The sequence below is a fragment of the Sceloporus undulatus genome, unplaced genomic scaffold (assembly GCF_019175285.1).
Source record: "Sceloporus undulatus isolate JIND9_A2432 ecotype Alabama unplaced genomic scaffold, SceUnd_v1.1 scaffold_14, whole genome shotgun sequence".
Taxonomy (NCBI): domain Eukaryota; kingdom Metazoa; phylum Chordata; class Lepidosauria; order Squamata; family Phrynosomatidae; genus Sceloporus; species Sceloporus undulatus.
Genome location: NW_024802936.1, coordinates 3,779,974 through 3,797,632, shown reverse-complemented (window position 1 = coordinate 3,797,632; position 17,659 = coordinate 3,779,974). Strand labels below are relative to the sequence as shown.

At 38.0% G+C, this 17,659-nt stretch overlaps 1 protein-coding gene across 6 annotated transcripts in view; it reads right to left on the bottom strand.

The window, feature by feature from the left end:
• The window catches only part of LOC121917302 (rho GTPase-activating protein 28-like), a 98,409-nt gene that overhangs the window by 30,702 nt on the left and 50,048 nt on the right, over positions 1-17,659 (bottom strand). For 3 of the 6 annotated variants that reach the window (XM_042443148.1, XM_042443145.1, XM_042443149.1), the window contains exons 2-5: positions 5,892-6,094; positions 4,435-4,652; positions 1,211-1,280; positions 434-591 (exon numbers count right to left, since the gene is read on the bottom strand). In XM_042443148.1, coding sequence (XP_042299082.1) covers positions 434-591; positions 1,211-1,280; positions 4,435-4,652; positions 5,892-6,094 — 649 coding nt within the window. Of the gene's footprint in view, positions 1-433; positions 592-1,210; positions 1,281-4,434; positions 4,653-5,680; positions 5,779-5,891; positions 6,095-17,659 lie in introns of those variants that run through there. The other 3 variants (XM_042443150.1, XM_042443151.1, XM_042443147.1) reach the window with 3 other exon arrangements.

Sequence of the window (17,659 nt, the reverse complement as noted above, 5' to 3'; positions counted from 1 at the left end):
AGAAACTGTACTGATTTTATTTTGCTTGTTTAAAATTTGACACAGCATCCTCTTTTGTACCATACTGTGTGTGGTACAACACAAGACAGTTTACACAGGCTGGATAATGCTGGTTGCTCTGTCATACAACTGGCTGCTTACTTACTTGCATGGGCATCCCAAATGCCCACCAAACAAATAGTAATACTTCCAGAGTACCTTTACTTTTGTGAAGGACTTTAATTCTCAGAAAGTGGGTACTTAGGACATTTGATGTGGCTTTCACTGGGCACTGTGGGAGCTGTTGTACAAAACACCACAATATATTTTGAAGCTCTGCTTTGCCCTCCAAAAAAAAACATTGAAATCCATTTAAAGACCATAATTCAGATGGAAACCAGCTCATTGAGGGATTAAACAACCAAGAGTATAATTCTGAGGAGATGAAACTTACAGTCAAAGAAGATTCATCCTTTTTTAACCTTTGATTTTTATGCCTTTCTCTGTGCTTTGGAATCACTGTGATTGATTCTGAGAATGAGACATCAAAGGACAGCTCTTCTTTCACCAACTGGCTATTCTTGTCAGATTCATATTCTAGACAGTTACCTGCTGAAAATAAAGAAAGGTTTTATATTAATGTTTCCCTCTAATAATATAAACATAATGGCAAGCTATGAAAGCAGCAAGCAGCTGCCACTGTTCTAATCAACAAATTCTGTAATCATTACTGTGAGCCTGCAGTGAGAGAGACACATGTAGATTGCAGCCATTTTGGAATTCATATAGGATAATATTTATTACTCAGCCCTTGATCAATTCAGATCCACTTATGAGATCAGCATGGGATGGCACACTGACGTGCAATGAAGAGAATGCCAGGGGAAAAGAAAGCCTAGACATTGTACCTCAATGTGCATTCATCTTAAGATATTTGCCAAATAATAGCATAATTATTTTACCCACTTACTAGATTTGCAATTCAATCCTAAGTACAATTACCCAAACATATGTCCCACTAAATTCAATGTGAGATAATTATGTATAAGATTAAACATATAAGAATATAAAAGAAACAGTTATTTCTTTTGTATTTAAATCAGTTTAAAACATTGCTTTAAACAGAGTACAGATAAAACCAATCATAATATTGATGTTATGGCCAAAGTCTCTCCCACATTTGTGTATAGAACGAAGCTATGTATGTACTCAAAACTAAGCATTTCCCAACCTGGTTTTTGCACAGGAAGCTGGAAACCATTGGTTGTTACAGGTGACACTGGTATAGCTTCAAATGTAGGCTGGTGGGCAAAAAAAAAAAAGTATAAGAATAATTTAACTTTGATGCAATATTGCAATGTTATATTTGCAGTGAATTTTGTGCAGTTTGATATGAAAGACTGTACCATTTCCCCCTTTCTATGCAATGTTATGGTGAATAAAATCAAACACGTACATACCGGAACATAATATTGTAACTCCAAATCCACAGAACCTGTTCTAACTACTGCATTCCAGCTACTACTGGCATCCCAGAAAAAAGATTATGTTATGCAGTACAAAAATAGAGATGAAATGCGGTGGCAACATAAATGGCACTGGGTGTGACTGAAATGTGTAGGCTTTAAAATATTCATTATGAAATCATCTGTTTCCACAAATATCTAAATGCTTAATATACTTGTAATTTGATAATGTAGTGGACATCAGCTTCACCCACATAGCTAGTATGCCTCTCTTTAGCACTGGGTTGTCATATTATCTGAGCTGTCATTGGAAATCACTAAAATAATGCCATAATAACAAGTAATTATCAGTGAACAGGAGAGAGAGCAAAATATTTATATCTTCATTTTTCTTTAGGTTATAATGCTTTGTTGTTATGTGCCTTCAGTTTACCTCCAACTTATGGCAACCTTGTCCTAGAATTTTCTTGGTGAGATTTATTCAGAGGAATAATAATAATAATAATAATAATTTATTTATATCCTGCCTCTCTACAAAAAGCCATCGGGGCAGCTTACAAAGTTAAAATATACAGTCCAAACCCTCAACCCACCCACCCCTTAAAATACAATTAAACAGTGTGGAATTAAAAACATAAAACATACTTAAAAAACAATACAATAGAGAGGTGGTTGTCTTAGTCAAAAGCTAAGAGAATGTGAATTCTCCACACCACTTACTGGGCTTTCTGGTCTCCCAATTGCCACTTGATTTTAAATTGTTTTTTTTAAACTCCTTAAAGCAATACATTTCAAAATTTCCAGGGACTCACACAGCTATATCTCTGAAAACTTCAAAAGGTATTGTCTTAAAGAAAACAACAACTACTACTTCTACTACTTCAAAGCAAGTGGCTTTCCAAAGTGGCAAGACCTATTTTCCATCTTAAAACCATCTTTCCCAAATTTTACTTCTTCTCCTCAATACAAGTTCATATTATTTCTGTTATTTTACCTTTTCAGATGGATATTATGTATATGACATATTTAACCAACAAGAAGTGCACAACTGATGTAGTATTTGTGAAATGGCATTACTGAACCATGTAAGTTACTGGAAATGCACAAGGTAGACTAGTCTTTGGAGTACACTAGACAGTGTTAAGGAAAGAAGGCATTTTTCTTCTTTGATGGATTATTATATTAAGCAATTAATAGCTGACTGTCAAAGAGGAACAGGAAAAGCAGTGCAAATACATTCTAAAAGTCTCTAAAACCACAGAGAAACTTACTTAAATACTGGAAGTAAAAAAGGGGTGGGAATCCATTAGTTAGAAATCCATTTCTAACAAAACCATGGGTTGAATACAGAATTCTTCACAATGAAAGGAAATTAATAATAATAATAATAATAATAATAATATCCCATTGAGTGCAGTGGTTCTATTCTAATATGACCACTAGATCCATTAGAATGGATCCAATCTCTAAGAAGTATCTTATCTTTTAGAAAGGTCATAAAACCAGATACATTAGAATACTGAAATCAGGGTTTACCATCATTAGGTGAAAAACATTATGTCAGGTCCTACACTATTTGGAGAAATGAAGTTCAGAAACAAGGGATGAGATTTAACTGTCAGCTGCTCTTGAGGAAATGGAAAAATCCAGCAGAAATTGGAGAGGCAAGAATTAAAAGGGAGGTACCTCTCAAACTGGCTCTAGAGGCCCAGGAATCCTCCCAGAGCTGGCTTTTTGGGCAGTAGAGAGAACTTCAGAAGGGAGCAAATAACATTTTTTTTCAACCAGCAAACTGCTGGATTTAGCCCAGGTTATGTAGGCAAATCCTTGAAAATATAATTGTCACACAAAATTTGTAGCCCTCGGGGTTGCAGAGAAAGATTTGAATTCAACGGCAATATCTAGTGAAATCTATGAAGCTATCAGGCAACGTAGATTCTCAGTGATTAAAAAAAGAGTTCAGTAACCTGATCTATCCTGACAAAAAGCAGAGGAATCTGCATTTTCAACATGAAACAGAAATGCATATAATTAATTTGCTAAATGCAGGCAAGTTCAAGAATTTGGTGTTCTTTGGCACAATTTGGTACATGTTTGCAACATATGAACAGATAGCAGGGTGCCAAAAAGCCTCTTTAAATGATGCCTACAACTTTAATTGTTTGTACAAATGTATATACTGCAGAACACAAAAATTCCACAGTAGTACCTGACATGAAAATCACATTCATATAAAGACAAAATAAAGTTAAATCAATCACATAATAAAATTGATATGCATAGTTGGGTCAAACTGCAGGAAGAGCAGTACTGAATAAATGTGTCTGAAACAGGCACCTAAAATTCTAAACTGTAGACATGGACTTAACATTAGTAGGGAGGAATTTTCAAAGGGAACACTAAAGGTTCTGCTCTTGGTGACTACTGTGAAAGAGTTCTTACCTTGAACTTGGCCCAATAGCATATTGGCAACCATACATTTCTTTCACTAAAAACATTGAATGTTGTTGGGAAGCTGCTCCAGCCAAACAACCTCAAAACAACATACTGCATTAGCTGCAGCTTCCAAGCCAACCTTTAAAAAAGCCCTGGATTGGACTGGCATCCTGTTGGTTAATTCTTGCTAACATAGACCCATTCAGTGGTAAGTCAATACAGGTAAATACCATTGGTTCAATGGATCTACTGTAGTCAGAACTAATAACAGGATTTAGGCCACAGTGAGTCACCATAGTCCAGTCTTGAGGTTAACAATACCTACATACTACAGTCAAGCTATTCCAGTTCAGGAGTGGTGTCAGCTATCTTACCAGCTGATGCTGGGAAAAAGTGTTGACTTTGACCTCATGCTAACAGCCATCCCTCAGAAGTGCCCAGGACAATACTCTAATAGTATTAAATATTCCGTGGTATAAGAAACAAATGAGTTATCACAATAATAAAAGACAATATCAACATTCTCAAATTAATTACTAATTACACTACTTACAGAAGTGTCATTGATGCCAAAAATATCTCGCACATCTCTGACTGTGTGCTTATTTTTCTTTCTCATTGTTTGAGTGTAAGTATTATATCTCTTCTGCACTGCAGCGGCTTGGGTTCGGGTAAGGGTGGACAATAATGCCTCTCCATCATCCTCTTCAGATCCTGATATTAATGTTGACAAACCTACATCTTGCAGCCATTCAGCTTCTAGTTCACCTTCTGTGGAAGAGTAGGAGTGGGTTGACAAGCAACTAAAAAGGGAAGTGGCATTGTAAAATCATTCAACAAATTTTGTTCCTCAGAATTCTAACCTCTAAGTTGTTTTAGGAAATTGACATGTGGGACCTACAGCCCAGTCAGGGTTTCCAGTCAGCTAGCCATGCTGTTTTCCAGGAATTGCTTTCTAATTTGAGTCCCACAATTTTCTACCCACCTCACATTGTATGGTTATTATTCCACATCTACTCTGCGCACTTAGCCTTCATCTGACTTTTTTGCTCCAAGGATTTTTCCTTCTAATTTTTGGGGTGGCAGTAAAGGTGTATTCTAGAGGAGCAATCCAATTCATTCATTTGGCCGCTGAGGGTAATGAAACAATATACATCTGAAAGATCACCACGCCTAATAATAAATTCTTGTGCCTCCATGCTGGTAGTTAACATCCAGATCTCTCCAGTGCCCACACCTCATATTTCCATGGAAATAAATTGTTTGACAGACTTAGGAATTTAGGGTAAAATCATCTGATAGTAATCAAAATTTTATATGCTATATTGGTAAGCATATTTACAAAGAAATAAATCCTACTGAATTCTGGAACATATTTCTGACTAAATATATTTAGAATCAGGAAGCCAATATTACTGATTTTAGTATAGCAATTAAAAATATACATATTGGCAGGAAATTTATGCCACTTGAAATAAACGGTATCTAAAAGCTCTTAAATGGATTGTGGCTATGGGTTAAGAAATAACTACTACTACTAAAAAAAAAAAAAAAACCAAACCACAGGCTATCTTTTTTTTCTTTGCATTTTCCAGCAGAAACCTGCCAGGTTTGCATATAAGGACAAGTTTCCAAAATTTCTAAGTTGTAAATTATTGTTTTCTTAATTCATTTCAAGTCTAATATTTTCAATGAAAAACTGAAACAAGGAATACTAAGCAGCCCACCTGTATAAACCTTAGGTGCTATACAGAGCTAATTAAAGTAGCCAGACACAAAAGAGGACAGAGCTCCTATACCTTTAAACATGCAAAAGCCATAACTGCTGAAATCCCTTCTTCTGCACAATTATTAAAGGTACAAAAGGAGTCCAGTCCTCTTTTGCAGGTGAACACTGCTGAGCAAAGATGAAAAAAAAAATCAGGTTAGAACTCCAAAAAGAAACAGAAATACGTATGGAAAATAAAGCATATGCAAGGATGCATCTGATTCTGAAACAGGTATGCTCACCATCAGGAGGCTTGATTTCTAACACAGTTTGTTCATCCTGCCTGTATTCCGTGCTTTCTTTGATATTCTCCACTTCACACCAGAAATCTTCCATGGAAGTGCTATCAACAGAAGCTTGGGAATTAGAACGGCTGTACACAGGAGGGCGCAAGGACTCATTGGAGAGCATTCTGCTAATTCTTTGGCATCGCGGAAGGGATTTTCTAAAGGAAAATAAGTTTTGAACAAACAATAAACATTTGATCATGCTGGTCAGCTTTTAAAATCTAAATTAGGTAAGACTATCCTAGAAGAGGACTGCTGTTGTTGTTGTCATGATAACCAAACTAGAAACAGCAACACTGTTGATCAAGCATCACAAACATTGCTTTTGAGTTTGGCTGTATCCAAAAGAATGGCTAGACAATGGCTGCATCTGCACTGCAGAAATAATCCAAGTTGATACCACTTTAACTGCCATAGCTGAATGTAATGGAATCCTGAGATTTGTAGTTTCTTGTGACACCAGAGCTGTCTGGCCACATTGTGAGAAGGAATGACTCATGAAGGAAAAACAAAGCTAGGAAAGGTAGAGGGTAATAGAAAGAGAGGAAGACTGCACATCAGATGGATATACTCAATAAGGGAAGTCATGAGCATGAATGATCTACAAGACTGAAATAAAGCAGTAGAGGACAGGGAGTCTTGGAGATGTCTCATCCATAGGGTTGCCATGAGCTGATGTCCACCAAGAGCCTTATGATTCAGGTAGGTGCATAGGAACAGACACAGTGTTTCAGATAGTCTGGAACTAAGCAGTATATGGCCTTATATGTCATGACTAATACTTTGAATTCTGCCTGGAAATGAAGCAGTAGCTAGTGAACCTGTTCCAACAATGGAGTTATACCCTTTTTGTGTACTGTAGTTGAGTCTCCCTTATCTGGAATTCCAAAATCCGAAATACTCCAAAAACCAAAACTTTTTTCATCGGTGGCTGAGATAGTGATACCTTTGCTTTCTAGTGGTTCAGGGTACAGAAACTTTATTTCATGCAGAAAATTATTAAAATACTGTCTAAGGCGGGATACAAACCGCCGCTTTGCGGCGTTCCCCCGCCGGCGCCATTTGCTCCGCGAGGGAGCCGCAGCATCCAAACCGCGAGGCTCCCGCGTGGAGCAAAAAAGAAGCTCCATTTTGGAGCTTCTTTCTGCGGCGCACGGATGACGTAGCGAAGAGCCAAGGGCGCATTCGCTACGTCATTAGCGCCGCGACACGTCTGGATGCTATGCGTCCAGTACGTAAAGATGGCGCCGGCATTGTAGAAGGGCCGGCACCATCTTGTACGTATTGTATACATACTAGGGTTAGGGGGGTGCGGAAGCACCGCCCCTTCCTAACCCTAGTACGTATACAATACGTACTATATGGCGGTGTGTATCCCGCCTAAAATTACCTTCAGGCTATATGAATTTGAAACATATCTAATGTGGTTTTTAGACCTGGGTCCAAATCTCCAAAATATCTCATTATGTACAATGAAAATACATGTATCCCAAAATTTGAAAAAAGTCAAAATCCAAAGCATTTCTGGTCCCAAGCATTTCAGATAAGATATACTCACACAGTAATACTACATTCATTGCAAAGATCTTCATAAGAAGAAGCTGGATCAAGGATGACACTGGATTAGCTCTTTGCTAAGTCCCATACTTTTGCAGGGAATCCACTGACAATGCCTAGATCCTCCTGTTTCTGATGGTGGTTCTACTTGCAGTTACAGCCTATTCACCTGCCCTCTGTAAGCATGAAAGCAGTGAGGAAACAAAGTTGTTTCATTTGCCCACCCTGCATTCTGCCTCTGGTAGTGGCATAGACCATAAAGGGTCAAATTTAAGTGGCAGGAAGCAGGGATACAGTACTTAGACACCTAGAACATGAAGTCCACACTGAGCTGCATACTGGAAAAGTTAAGGCTATGTTGCTTTATAGGTTATGCTATCACTTTGTGACAATCAACCTGCCTGGTTTTCAAATAATGGTGGCCATTAGGATTTTCCTACAGGAGGCTTAAATTAAGGGTAAGTAAAGGAATCACAGAGAAAAAACAAAATAACAAGCTCGGCAGTGTACTTGACCATTGGCTATAGAAGCAAATGTAAAATAAGTTTCAAGTAGTTATGTGGTTTGCAAATTTATGGTACACTAAATTCCTTTGCCAAAAGTCAAACGATATGGGAAGAATTTAAAACAAATTAACATGTTTTGAAATAGAAGATAAATTTTGTTTGTTACTTTTATTATTATCCTATTCTATGAAGTAACATATTTCTTGCTAAAAAACGACTGGCTCTGCTAGTTCAACTCATTTTTTTCCAAGGAATGCAAGCGCTTCTGTGGTTTTTGTCATGCTTATTGTTTTAAGAAGGATAAAGCAGCATCAAGATAACACATGAGACATCTAAATGATCAAAGTTAAGTGAAGAGAATTCCATCTAGTCTGGTTACTAGAGGTGCAGGAACAAAACAACAGGCTTCGGTTCCTGTAGATGTGTAAAGCCAGTTAATATCAACAGCATTTCCACTGTTGACATACTGTACTAGGACTAGGATAACAAATTCCTCTAACAGGACAAATTCTGATTTCTGCATCTTTTTGTGGGGGGCTGTGTTTGTGTAAAATTAAGGAGATGATGAGTGTAGCCACATGAAAATGGCAAAAAAGCGTGATTCTAACAAATTGCAACCACAGATAACAATTGGAAAGAGGAACTGTCCAGTAGACATGATAAAGTGTACCCCCAAATGAGGTACTGTATAGCTCTCCTTCCTTAAGCTATCAAAGCCATGCTGTTCTTTGACCATTTGTGCATGCTAACTGTTTTTGGTAGAAAAACCAGCTGAGGGCTAAAGACAATATGGAAAATAAACTGGCTTGCTGTATAGTAGTCATTGTTAAGGAATTCAAACACTCCCTTCCCAGAGGGAAAAACATCAACCATGATCCTTGTCTAATATGATCCTCACACCCTGGACTCTTTCCTTACTTCATCTAGCCCCAAGTGACAGCACAAATCACTATTTTAGAGAAAAAGGGGTTATGATTTAAGAAGCAGACTTTTCTCTTTATTACACTAGCAAATAAATAACCAATACAAAACAGATTGTGTCATGCTTATAACATCTAATGTGACAAGCAACACTTAACTCATCAGTGCAAGTTTACAGGAAAAATCACAGCTACACAAAGTAATAGCTGCGTGACTGAGGATATCTGCAAAGCCTATCTAAATGACAGAAACAGCACTTGCCATTTATTCAAACTAAAAGTCAGACAGGACGTCAGTGACTCCTCCTCATTCAAGGTAGTGACCTGATCCTAGAGGTGGGGAACACCCATCATTTCTTATCACTGGTTATACTGGCTAGAACTGATGGGAATTGCAATACAGCAACACTTAAAGGACCACAACATTCCTCCCCTGTCTAAAGAAATATTAGACAAATTCATCCTATATCTTTCAATAAAATTCATTTCAGTGTACTTTGACGTTGCATTCTTTCCACTATACAGAAAGGTGAATATGTAAAACACATTTATACATTGTACTGCTCAATGATGCATCTTTGTACACCCACAATGGGAAATAGCCCTGTCAGTACGTACTTCCATTTTGTCATGGCAATGCAAGTGGAAATTGTACTGCTCAAATGAGATTAGTGATCCTCTTATGTTTATAGCAGGAACAACACATGGACAAAATATATCCAAAAGTAACTATACAAAAACTCTTTTTGCCATATACAATTACAACTCATCCAGCATGTTCTTTTCTTTATCATTAATGTATTCATTCAAATCTCTGGCTATCCCACCAACTTTTTCAACAACTGCTGTGAACATGCTCACACTGTCAAATTCAGTATGTGGAGAGATCTTGTAGCATCTTCAAGACTAACTGAAAGGAAGAAATTGGCAGCATGAGTTTTCGTAGACTTCAGTCTACTTCCTCAGATGCATTTGGGACAGCGGTCCCCAAACTTTGTCCTTTAAGAGATTTTGGACTTCAGCTACCAGAAGCCTTGGCCATGTTGGCCAATAATCTGGGATTGTGGGAGCTGAAGTCCAAAATCCCTTAAAGAGCACAGTTTGGGGACCAGTGATGGGAGGAAGTAGACTGAAGTCTACGAAAACCCATGCTGCCAATTTCTTTCTTTCAGTTAGTCTCAAAAGTGCTACAAGACTTTTGAGCATACTGATTCTACAGACTAACATTGGTCTATCTTTGAACACAGTCAAACAGTTCTTAATCAAGCCACCATGAAAGCTCTTGTCCAAGCCAGAATTATTCAATAAAATATGTAGGAAAGATGATGTCTGGGCTGAAGACACCACCCAGTGAAAATCCAACACCAGTTGCCACACTCCACCCAATGTAACACCAACACCATTCAATTGCCATTTACTCTGTGTTTACAGCATGTACAAGTATTCTGATGTTAGTTTAAGTCCTACAAGAAGACTGCAAAAGAAGAACTCTCTGGAAAATCATCTTGTCTGCACAGGATATTCCTGAGATTCAAGGGGCATGATGTTTCCTTTAAGAATGAAATATAACAGGGATTTGTTATTTCTGTTGCTGAACCATGTACATTACCATGCCTCTGAAGAAAAGTAAGATAATATTTAAGTCAGTTATACACACTGTTCTCATTAGTGTAATAAACAGCTACCACCAGATCCTCTTGTGTCAAATAAATCATGCAGCACAATGAGCTAGTTTGGTGACACCTAATCATTGGCTGAGTAATGACAGCAGAATGTCTGTGTTTCCCATTCAATTAAGTAACATATAGTGAAGAGTGCCTAAAACAGAAGGGCAACCACAAAATCACACTGTGCTTAATAGACGTATTTAATCCTCATCTAAAGGGAGAGTTAAGTGAACACTGTTCTTATTTTGATAGAAATGGCTCAGTATGATCAAGTGTGAAGCACAATAATTAGGCTGGACAAATACGGAAAAGAAATAGTATAATTCAAAGATGGCATGCAAGATTTTCTTGCATAACCCTAGTGATAAACATTTACTGTATACCTGCACCGATAGAAAGCTCTGGTAAGGTGGAGGTTGTCAGCCAGCCCTTAGGAGGCAGGGCTATATCTTCAACACATTGTCAAGCCTCCTGAGCCATCCATAAAAGTCCCACTGCAATACCTATTCAGCACACGATGCTGCCTTGTGCAGAATGTTCTATTTAAGCCATTATTATCTAGAATGAGATCTTCAGCAGCTGTATTTTCTCATTGCCTCATCTCTCTGTGTGTGTGTGCGTGCGTATATCTGAGTGAATGCCTTCAAGTCACTGGCCAACTTATATAGAGCCCATTAATTTCATAGGTTTTTCTTAGACAAGCAATACTCACAGGTATGTTTAGCCAGTCCCTGCCTCTGAAACATAGCCTACAACATCTGGTATTCATTGGCAGTCTCCCATCCAAATACTCACTACTTTGATGACTTAGCTTAGGCCCTCATAGCCTGCTACCTAACTGCCCAATGACTGAACTACAAACTACTGTTTAGTGTTACCAAACACATCATCAAATATCTCTGATTTCAGAAGTAATGTGCTTTACATTTCACGGACACTTTCATTTAACAGTATTTCTGTAACAACAAATTCATTTCAGAGATAATAAATATGAAGTCATATATTCTTCCAATTGATGTGTACTCCAATAGCTCCAATAACTAAGAAATAAAAATATCTCCCCCCCCCCCGCAACACCTGAAATAGCCCCTGCTGCCTTACAGCTTAATATTTTGTTCATAAATATACAGGCCCATATCCCTTGCTTCCATTTTCATATTGGTGGTATTGATGGGTTTCGCCAACATTTAACCAGCAAAATATGAGCTGCTGTAAACGTATGGCATATCATTGTGTTGGCAGTAGGTTGCCTGGTTTTCCAGATAACTGTGTGGGTCTGCCAGGTTTGCAATAACTCCTGCTGTTTAAGAGTATATTACTGCTTCACTGTTGAAGATTTTTCTGGAACATAAAAATGTGGGAAACACTGCTGTATTTTTTTAAAAAAATTATTTGGCACCAAAAGAGAGAAAATGCCTGTGTGGGAAACAGGGGAGTGTGCCTGAAGGGCACCTCACAAATTGGAGTGCTGGGTTACAGAAGCAAAGAGAGATTTATCCTCATCTTTGGTTGAATCACCTTCTTAAGACTGGCTGGGACATTTGAGACAGACCTATATATAAATATAAAATAAATATCTAAAACCCATGCCTATATAAGACTCCTCAAAAGAGGGCATCTCGGGAAATTTACAGGACCCTATGAAATATTTCATGGGACCCCAGAATTCTCATGAGAAGCCCTTCTCTTGTGAAGCTTGAGGCAGGCCTTATGTAGGCCATAATTATGAAAAGTATCCCTAGGTTATGTATCTCCAACACTCTTCTGTAGAGAACATTTTAAATAGTCTAACTGGAATGTAATGCCACATGCAAGATTTTATAGAAATTTTTGCTAGACTTTCCATCCAGTATTCCCTGGCATAAATTTGGCCACAGTTTATATAAATTACTCTAAATCTTGCACCTGTTTCTGTTTAGTCATCATCATATCACTAATATTACTCTTATTTTTAATTGTCTCTCATCCAGTACCTATGATCTCAGCATTACTTCTTAAGTGTGACAAATATATACATGGACACTGTACTACAATAAATAGCTTCCGTGGTGATGGCACAATGTACAGTGAATACAACCTGCTGTGCTGCCAGCTTCCTAGTTCTGTGCAGCAAAAAGGGAATATCAACCTTATGCCCTTTAGATTATAATGGAGAGACTGAGCTGATGCAAGACTCCTAATTTTCTTGGAGTCTGTCTTTATTAACAGCTTAAGTAGTTTTGGTATTTGAGAAAGTAAAGCCTCCTGTAAGTTGAGGTAGCAACTGAAGGAAAGTCTGAGCCCTGTGTCACCCAGAGAGGATGAAATCCTGTTTAACTCACATTTTCTTTTCCTCCAGTCATAATGTATTTATTTGGACAAGAGTGAGGGATAGTTAAGTAGGAGCTCAAATGGTTTCAAAGTGATTGCATGAGAAGATAAGTCATCCATAGCAAAAATATCTGGCTTTTTTCTACATCACTGCCCAACTGTCAAGCTTCGTTCCTCAGTTCTTTCCTTAAACTAAGAATGATTCACATGTTGATTTTTTGAAGGATTAGAACTTCAGATTGTGATTGTATTACCTTTATTTCAGATGGGAAATTTTTTTACCCACTTCCACATGATAAAAAAAAATCCTTTAAAACTGTTGTTTTACCTCAATGTGCTAATTTTGCAATATTTACCTAGAATGAATTACAAAGAATTCTTGTAAAGAGAATGTGAAAACAACCCCAACTTGAAAATTCATTATATATTATGTAACAAAAAATAAAATAAAATAGGGACATCAATATGTGAACACTCTGGTAGAGTTGCCATATAGAAACTTAAAAATATCCCCATCCCCTCATTCTCTACCTTATCGCATCAGATCTACTTGGATCCTTCTTTTTCTACTTAAAGCCTTCCTGTTTCATTAAATGGGAATAATCTTACTGGGAAGATTATTTTTATGTGGTGAAAGTATTCCATGTTTTAGTAGAATTTGTTCACCTGCTGAGCCTCTTTCCATTTTTAGGCTGTTGGATATATATATATATATATATTTCTTTTTAGCACTATTTTGTTTTTAATTGTTGGAAGAGAGACTGAGCAATAGAAACACATTGTAAAGTTTGGCTTTAAAGTTTTATGAATGTATACTTTCCAATATAAAGAAAATGATGCAGACATAATTTTTCCTGCCCTCTCCCTTTGTTGTCTCTTTACCTACCTTTTCTTTTCTTTTTTGCTACTCTGCAGAAAATTTCATCAAGTGCTAGGGGGCTTAGAGGCACCTCTTCTGCTAGCTGCAATTGTGTTTTCTGTAAAAATGGAATGCAATCAAGACTGCTGTCTGACCTTACATGCCTTTGGACTCATTCTGGGATTATAGTGCCCGTTAGCACCAAAACCTTATTGCATACACAGAGGGCACATTAGCTCTCCAGTGAAGCTGAGGGCTACTACAGCCCCATGGGAAGAAAGAAGGGGAACCCAGAAAGGGAGGAGACAGCAGCGGCCTCTGAGCTGCCACCCTGTCAAGCTGGAAAGAGAGGCTCTGTCCACATCCACGGACCTCCCAAAATCATCAGAAAAGCACTATTAAGCTTTCACACCAGAAATCATACGTGACAGAAGCCGTAAAGCATGTCATTACTGGATTTTTTTCACTAAGCAAAGATTAACATTTAATACAGTCCGTCCCCCCACATGACAACACCGGAAGAGTCACAATGTCATGAGTGAGAAGGCAATTCAATTGCATGCTCTGCCATGAAAACCCACTCAGTGACCTTGGGTGAGTCACACACACTCAGCCCCATTCCCGCCACCCCCACCTCGCATGATAGGGTTGTCTTAGGGTCCCCTAAGTTGAAAGCAACTTGAATGCATACCACAACAAAGTGTACTTTACTGGCCCTCCACTGGCTGCCTATCAGCTTCCGGGCCCAGTACAAGGTGTTATCACCTTTAAAGCCCTAAATGGCTTGGGTCCAAACTATCTTAGAGACCGCCTCCTCCCGTACAATCCTCCCCGCGCTCTCCGGTCCTCTGGGAGGAACTTACTGCAGCCTCTAAAATCTAGGCTTGCGGCAACCTCCCAGAGGGCGTTCTCTGCTGTCGCCCCCAAACTCTGGAACGACCTGCCAGATGAGATCCGTCAGATAACATCATTAGACAGCTTTAAAAAAGCGGTCAAGACGGATCTCTTCCGGCAGGCCTTTCCAGATTAACCATCCCGGCCCAGGTTCCCAGGTTCCCTGATTCCCTCATTCCTCCCGTGGCCCCATCTTAGAGATGGTTGAGGATCAACAGAGGGATATCAGGGTTTTTAGTTTTAATTGCTGTTTTTATCCTTGATATTGTATTTTTAATATGTTATACTATTTAATACTGTCTTAAGGGGGGGAGGGATAAAGTGTTTTTAATTGTCATATCTTATATTTTACTGTTGTTAACCGCCCGGATTGGTTTGCCAGAGGGCGGTATACAAATAAATATTATTATTATTATTATTATTATTATTATTATTATTATTATTATTATTATTATTATTATTATTATAGATCCTAAGTAAGGATCAGAGAAGGTACAGTTCCATCAATGGCTGTTTCCCCAGCACTTATAAGATATCTCCAGATTGCTAGCTTCTCACTTGGTGATAAATACAAAACCCTGTCTGTGATCAGAGATACTCACAGAATAGTCAAACAGGGAAAGAAATGTTACTTGATTAATTGTATGAGTTTAAACACATTGATAAATACATAATAAATCCATGAAATTAACACCAGTTTGTCTCTTGCCAAATGATAAGTCTAGAGAAAAGCATGTACATATTGCAGAAGGCACATTTCCAGAAGAATGTGCCTTCTGCAATATGTACCTGCTTTTCTCTAGACTTATCATTTGGCTAGAGACAAACTGAAGTTAATTCATTCCTCCATGAATAAAGAAGTGTCCATAAGATGTCACTCGTTGCCACTGGGCAGCTTTTGTACATTTTCATCTTTAAAATAATTTAGTCTTTAAAAACTGTGCTAGCTTAGTTAGAGGCCACCTTGTCTATTGGCCAAAATCTTCTAAAGTTTTTAATTAAACTGATTAGTCAGCTGAATGCTGTGGCCTAGTACTTGCTTTATGTAATATTCTAGAATATCCAGTCTTTTGGACTTCATCAATATGCACAGAATATGCCTATCTATCCTCTCTCTCTCTCTCCCTCTCTCTCTCCCTCTCTCCTATTCTCTCTGCTATCTTGAAATCAAACTGTGAATGGCAGTGAATATTAAGCACTCCTGTTGAACTAAACTAGAAATAGTAGTAAAAACATTCAACTGAGCAATGGACTGGATTAGTACAAAATTTTGAACTTTCTGATTAAAAAGTGGAGTATGAGAAGGGTTTTTATGAAGTTGCCACATGAGAAAATGGGTCATACTGCACTTCTGTAAAACAGGGATGTTGATTCCTTTGTATCAAGAACTTCTGGAGGTGTCTGTGAAAGGCAATATTATCTTCAGTATATACTCAACAATACTTCTGACCTACATGACTAAGCTTTAATCATTTATGTGCACCCTATAAAGGAGTGTTGCTACACTTTTGGAAAAAATAATAGAAATAGCACCTGAGTGGGTACTTTGGTTTAGAAAACATTTTTATCAAGAATGTGGCTATGGACAGGTTTTTGCCAGCAACTCACGCATGACTGTATATATTATTTATAACATGTATAAGATACAGTTGCTATTGCAAACTTAAGACACATGGAAGTAGGAGAGCCTTAAATAATTAAACAAGCAAAGATAGAAATGAAAACACACACACACACCTAGATGACATCTCTATTGCTGGTTTATTCCTAATTCATTTTGGCTCTTAAACAACTTAATAAGTGAGGGAAAATATCATAAGATAGCCAAGTAAAAGTAAATGAATAATAGAATAACTCAAAATGGGGTTCTCCCCCTGTCAGGAGTGCTTTGATTGTGTATTTCTGCATGGTAGGGGTTTGGGCTGGATGGACCTTGTGGGCTCTTCCAATTCTATTGCTCTATGATTCTGTTTTATTGTTCAGGGAAGTGTAATCATTCTGGTGACCAAATTGCTCAAAAACATTCACTAGAGACATGAGTGAAAATGCTTCTACCCTCAGTCCAGTTCAATATGGTACACTGCTTGCTGCCACTTAACTATACAGGCTGAATTCCCCTTATCCAAAATGCTTGGGACCAGAGGTGCTGTGGCTTTCAGATTTTTTTCCAAGCAATGGTGCTGGCAGTTGTGTCTCATAAGTCTCAGGGTATATGTTCTAGACCGCTTCCATACACTCCCTTGGCTTTCCTACACTCCTTCCATGCTATTTAGATGCCGGTATGTGATGTGTTAAAGTGGAGTATCTGGACTTGTTTTTGCTCTGCGTTTTAGCCCTGGAGTGTGGCTTTGTTTCAGTTTCCTCCTGGCTTGTCATATAAAAAATAGGCTTTAAGTCGGTTTGAAGCTGCTTTATTTTGCCAGAGGGAGCCACCCTTCAAAATTAGTATCATTTAGATAGATTATAGAAGTCTATTCAGGAGAGCTTTCCTTCCATTAGAGGACAAAACAGCTTTCATCTTTATGTTACAAATTACTGCAGACTATATAGTCCCTGTGCTGCATATACAGTTGGCAAAGGAGCTGATGACAACATACGGTCCTGGAGGACTCCAGAAGCAGTTCTAAATTAAAAGCTCATCCCATATAAAGGAATATAGCCCTATTCAGAATAAGGTAGTTGTGCATTCTATCAGAAAAAGGACTTCCTCCTCAGCCATCTCAGAAGATTTTTAAATACATGCACAGTATTGTAAAGAAATTTAAGCTTACAGTTGTTGAAGATAAGCAAGTAAATGTTTAATACAGACAAGAAAAACAACAATAATGCAGAGAAAAGCTGACAACAATAACTCGCAATCGAAACTGTAAATTCAGAACACATTCCTCCAAGATCTGGCCTGCCAAGGGCAATGAGTCCTAACATATGAAAAGAATAAAAGGCCACAAGGTCTTTTCAATTGAGTTGTTTTTGTGTCAATTGAGTTTTTGTCAATTTCTCTGACAATGCA